At 38.5% G+C, this 6,347-nt stretch overlaps 1 protein-coding gene across 1 annotated transcript; it reads left to right on the forward strand.

Annotated features, from left to right (window-relative positions):
* The first annotated feature begins 2,853 nt into the window (after window positions 1–2,853).
* On the forward strand, window positions 2,854–3,481 carry LOC113818362 (small ribosomal subunit protein uS2-like). The gene is given in 2 exon segments (XM_027370568.2): window positions 2,854–3,344; window positions 3,346–3,481. Coding segments are annotated over 2 exon segments (597 nt in total). The 5' UTR covers window positions 2,854–2,883.
* Window positions 3,482–6,347: the final 2,866 nt, after the last annotated feature.

The raw sequence follows: 6,347 nt of genomic DNA on the forward strand, positions 1-6,347 counted from the left end.
AAGCCCCGAACTCCCAAGAGCGGATTATTCTTTATTACTTAATTCCGCCAGTACCTCCAACTGCATACTGTCCCGTTATCTATTTCTATCATCAGTATTTGTTAATGTATATTGATATTAAAAAATCCATCTATTTATAATATCGTTTGCTAGTTATGCCATCATTTCTCCATTTTCTATCTTATAATTTCTGAACATTGAAAATTTATTGATTGTAATTGGTAAACACAAAACAAATATTGCTGCTGGACAATTCTCAAGTTTTAAATGTATGCATTATCATCTTCATTATTAAGACCGACAGTAGAGGGATGTAAAGGGAAATAAGGAAACTCAGTGGTAAAAAAAATGACTGCTAGAGAACAGATTCCACCACACTCGATAATTGTTATCCCCTTGAAACATTTTCCCTCCCCACAGGTGCAGCCGAGACCCTGTCAAAGTGGTATCTGAGATGGTTCTTCATAACGCTGACGCTGCTTGTTGTGTTTACAGCCCTCTCATGCTGGTACAAAGTCTGTGTACTTCTGGAAGATCATGGCAAGTTCAATATATCGGAATGCACTGGGCAAAGCTTTCATGGGTGATTGTTTATACATGTGTGCATATAATATATATATATATATATATATATATATATATATATATTTATATATATATATATATATATATATATATATATATAGAGAGAGAGAGAGAGAGAGAGAGAGAGAGAGAGATTTGTGTGTGTGTTTGTCTTTGTGTCTTTGTTTGTATATATATATATATAATACGCACACACACACACACACACACACACACACACACACACACACACACACACATATATATATATATATATATATATATATATATATATATATATATATATATATATGCGGGCGGGTGGGTCGCGTGCATTTGTGTGTGTGTACTTCCACATGCAAATGTATACATATACACATACATATCGATAGACACACACACATACATATATGTATATATACACACAAACATTCAAACACATACAAAGACACACATACACAAACACACACACGAACGCAAATACACAAATGTTTATGTTTTTGTGCGTAGACATATGTATGTATACACATAGTTTATATATATATATATATATATATATATATATATATATATATATATATATCATCATCGGGGAGCTAACGCCGATGGGGGCGAAAAGCCGCACCCTCCTTTCATTTCCACGTACGAAGACCCCAGGCAGGGACTCGGCTTATCTCCAGCTCCTCACGACAGGTTTGATTGATCTGTCTGTCACAACTTCCTAGGTCGTCCTACAAGCCCCCTCCACCCAGGGTTGTCATGTACAGAGACAACCTGGTGGGCAGGATCACCCTGTGGGAAGCGAGCCAGCTGGCCATATAACCTAAGTTGGTGATCAAGAATAGTGCAAGTAACAGGTTTTGTGCCAGTTTCACGGTGTAACTGTTGGTTGGACACGTGATCTCGCCAACAGTACCGCAGTGCAAGGACCTATTGCACAAGGCATCAAGATGAGACTCCAAGGCACAGAATAATGTCCAGGTTTCACTACCGTATAGTAAAACTGGCATTATCAGGGCTTTGAAAATGCGTAGCTTGGTCCCTCTGCATCTCCAAGTACTCTTATCAAGAGAGTTCATGGAAAATCCATCTGTTGACTTCCTGGTCTGACAGCCCTGAGTTCTGTGACTTCAATGTCCTCACCACAAGCACGTACCGAACAAACAGGTTATATCGTCCCCAAAGACCTGGATCTTGGTCTTGGTCCAGGAGACTTCTAGACCTAAAGGCATCACTTCATTATTAAATGCATCCAGAGCCACCACTAAGGTTTCCAGAGACTCAGATAGAATAAATAGCAACATCAGCAAAGTCAAGGTCAGTAACCTTGATATTGCCAAGAGTTGCTCCCCAATGGCTTTGGACAGGAGTGAATCCAGATTGCTCTGGCCTCTGGTGCCTCAGCAGGTGGTCTCTGATACGTCTTAGAAGGATGTAGGCAAGAACCTTGGTATACTGATCAGTGATTGCTGCAATCCCGTCGATCCCCCTTCCCCTTCCAGAGGGGGATGACCCCACCCCTCAACAGGTCAAGAGGAAGATTACCGGACTGCCAGATGGCAGCCAGGACAGCATGCAACTCCTGTGCCATAGGTTCACCACCAACTCACAGATACCCGAATTTTTACCACTCTTCACCGTCCTTGGGAGGGTAGGGTAGATCCTCACTGATGGTTGGGTCCGGTAACGGAATCTCGGCACTACCCACATCCAAGTTAACTGTTGGTGGATCAACCTAGTACAACTGCAGTCTTCTGTAAAGAGGGCTTGGAGGTCAGCTTTCTCAGTGCTTGGTAAGCTGGATGAAGGTCATTTACTAGGAGATGGCCTTCAACCTCCTCTGCAAGATTCCTAATTAACTGTTCCTTGTCCCTTCTCAACAGTGACCGAGTTCTGCACACCTGAGAACGGTGCAAATCCCGATCCCATGTCAGGCGAGCCGCCTGACAAGCATCTGTAGTTTCCATTTTCTCCTGTGAGATGAAATTCTGTCTTGCTCTTGGGCGGTCACCAACCGATTCTTGAGCTGCATCTAGTGTTCTGTGCTTGAAGGTATCCCACAGAAGTACAGGGTCAGATTGTCGAACGCTGTGGAACGACAAGAAATTGCCTCAACAAACCCCCAGGCACACTCCCTTTCCCTCAGCCTTTCCAAATGAAACGCCTATGGGTGGTCATTGGACTGCTGGGGAGTTTTGAAGTGGACCCGGAGGGTAGCCACAACTAATCTGTGGTCAGTACTACAGAACTAGGCACTCCTATACACCCTGCAGTTCTGGAGGATCCTCCGAGTCCTCGGGCGTGAACACAACCGCCATCATGTCAGGAGGATTAAGTGTTATGGCTTTGGAAGAGAATGATGTGACGCGGTTCCTGGCCGCGTCCACTCATCTCGGATCCAGCAACATGAACTTCCAAATAGAACAGTATGTTTTCAAGCGCCGCCAAGATGGTGTGCACATCATTCATCTGCTAAGGACATATGAGATCTTGCTGGCTGCCCGTGCCATTGCAGCCATTGAGAACCCAACAGATGTGTACATCTCTTCCCGCCCCATGGGCCAGCGTGCTGTGCTGAAGTTTGCCCGTTATACTGGTGCAACCCCCATTACAAGCCGCTTCACCCCAGGAGCCCTCACCAATCAGATTCAGGCTGCTCTCCGTGAGCCTCGTCTGCTTGTGGTGACTGATCCCATCTCAGACAGGCAGCCAATCACTGAGGCTTCCTATGTCAGCATTCCTGTACTTGCTTTCTGCAATACTGACTCCTCACTTCGCTATGTTGGCCCGTGAGGTTCTGCGTGGAACCATCTCCTGCAACCTGCCATGAGAGACAGACGTCATGCCTGATCTGTTCTACAGGGATGCTGAAGAGCAAGAGAGCGAGGGTGCGGCTTTTCGCCCCCATCGGCGTTAGCTCCCCGATGATGATGATATATATATATATATATATATATATATATATATATATATATATATAAACTATGTGTATACATACATATGTCTACGCACAAAAACATAAACATTTGTGTATTTGCGTTCGTGTGTGTGTTTGTGTATGTGTGTCTTTGTATGTGTTTGAATGTTTGTGTGTATATATACATATATGTATGTGTGTGTGTCTATCGATATGTATGTGTATATGTATACATTTGCATGTGGAAGTACACACACACAAATGCGCGCGCGCCCACCCGCACGCATATATATATATATATATATATATATATATATATATATATATATATATATGTGTGTGTGTGTGTGTGTGTGTGTGTGTGTGTGTGTGTGTGTGTGTGTGTGTGTGCGTATTATATATATATATATATATATATATATATATATATATATATATATATATATATATACAAACAATCAAAGACACAAAGACAAACACACACACACAAATCTCTCTCTCTCTCTCTCTCTCTCTCTCTCTCTCTATATATATATATATATATATATATATATATATATATAAATATATATATATATATATATATATATATATATATATATATATATATATATATATATTATATGCACACATGTATAAACAATCACCCATGAAAGCTTTGCCCAGTGCATTCCGATATATTGAACTTGCCATGATCTTCCAGAAGTACACAGACTTTGTACCAGCATGAGAGGGCTGTAAACACAACAAGCAGCGTCAGCGTTATGAAGAACCATCTCAGATACCACTTTGACAGGGTCTCGGCTGCACCTGTGGGGAGGGAAAATGTTTCAAGGGGATAACAATTATCGAGTGTGGTGGAATCTGTTCTCTAGCAGTCAATTTTTTTTTACCACTGAGTTTCCTTATTTCCCTTTGCATCCCTCTACTGTCGGTCTTAATAATGAAGATGATAATGCATACATTTAAAACTTGAGAATTGTCCAGCAGCAATATTTGTTTTGTGTTTACCAATTACAATCAATAAATTTTCAATGTTCAGAAATTATAAGATAGAAAATGGAGAAATGATGGCATAACTAGCAAACGATATTATAAATAGATGGATTTTTTAATATCAATATACATTAACAAATACTGATGATAGAAATAGATAACGGGACAGTATGCAGTTGGAGGTACTGGCGGAATTAAGTAATAAAGAATAATCCGCTCTTGGGAGTTTGGGGCTTGTACCCGATAAGAATAATGATGATGACAATAGCAATGACAATGACGATGGTGATAATAATAATGATAATAACAAAAATAATAATGGTAACACTATTAAGAAGAATGATGATAATAACAACGATAATAATAACACTATTAAGAAGTATGATGATAATAACAATAATAATGATAATGATGGTGATCATGATTATAAAAAAAATAATTATTATTATGATTATGATATTAATGATAATAGTAATAATGATTAATAATAATTATAGTAACAATAATCAAATTTATGATGATGATAATAATTATTATTACTATTTTTATTATAGTAATGATAATAATACAGCAAAATAGTAAAGATGATATTAAATATGATAATGATGATAGTAATATTGATGATAATTATCATAGTAGTAGTAAAATAAAATAATGAAATGATAAAAGTAATGATAACAATAGTAGTAATGATTATCAGTGGTATCAATAATATCAATATTAATATTAAGTACAATACTATTACTGACAGCAACAATCGTAACAACAACGATAATTACTTCGAAAACGAACCACTATTTTTTTATATATTAAACATCTTGAAGTCTTTGTCCGTTATATAAATATTTAAAATATGAAAGAGAATCTCTACATGTTTTCTTTTATCATGATGATGGTTACTCGTTGCTACGCGTTACAATAGTATTAACTTACTTTTTGAGCTGTGTGTAGCAGTATGAGGCAGATTCGAATACTTAATCAGGATAGAATACTCCCAATAAATATTGTACTGTACTGTCACGATCCAAAGTTTCTGAACCCCGGGTTACATGAGGCAGGAGGTCGGAGGGGGAGAAAAGGCAGCGAGGAGGGGCCTGCGGTTGAAGGTCTCCCCTAGTTGCTCACAAAATGTTGTCAGAGAGTATAATTTCGTACGAATTTTCTGCTTCGTATTTATTTCGTTATGCACTTCAGAATACATAGCAGTTAAATAATGTGAAGGTGATAACACGAAACCATTTGTTTCGCTCCATAGAATCGTCGTCTCGAAACAAGCTGTAAAGCACACTTATTTGCACGTTCAATGGTCGGCCATTCCAAACTACCATCCTCCCAAGTTGCCGAAAATATTCAGTAAAATTTCAGATTCAGCCAGCTACTGACTTTCGAAACAATTCTTTTTTGGAATGGATAATTCCTTCGCTTTTTAACGCTGTAATACTGCTGTTCTCCGTCACATCTGATTGCTTGACGAATGACGGAACTTGTACTTCCCGACGTCAAAATTGCATAAGGGTGTAAGCCTAGGTTTCGTACTGTATTTTTGGGAAGAATTTCGATGATTTACACAGCAAATCAGAACAAAAACGCTAAAAAAAATCTATAAATCGTGTTTGTTGAAACTCTACTGGATTAAGAGGCATGTTTCACCTAAACAATTACGGTCTGGAATTGTGGGGCTAAATCTGGGTTTAATTTTTGCCTGACTACCGCACAATCCAGATGAATTAAATCATGACTAAATAAAGGGAAGTTTTTAATATGAAAATGCGTGTTCTGTTTCCTGAAGATTCTATTAATATATCAATGAAATGAAGTTAATTGTTGCTCAAACAAAATAGGGATTTTATTAACTTATCGCGTTTACAAA

Source organism: Penaeus vannamei, chromosome 31 (genome assembly GCF_042767895.1).
Source record: "Penaeus vannamei isolate JL-2024 chromosome 31, ASM4276789v1, whole genome shotgun sequence".
Lineage (NCBI taxonomy): Eukaryota > Metazoa > Arthropoda > Malacostraca > Decapoda > Penaeidae > Penaeus > Penaeus vannamei.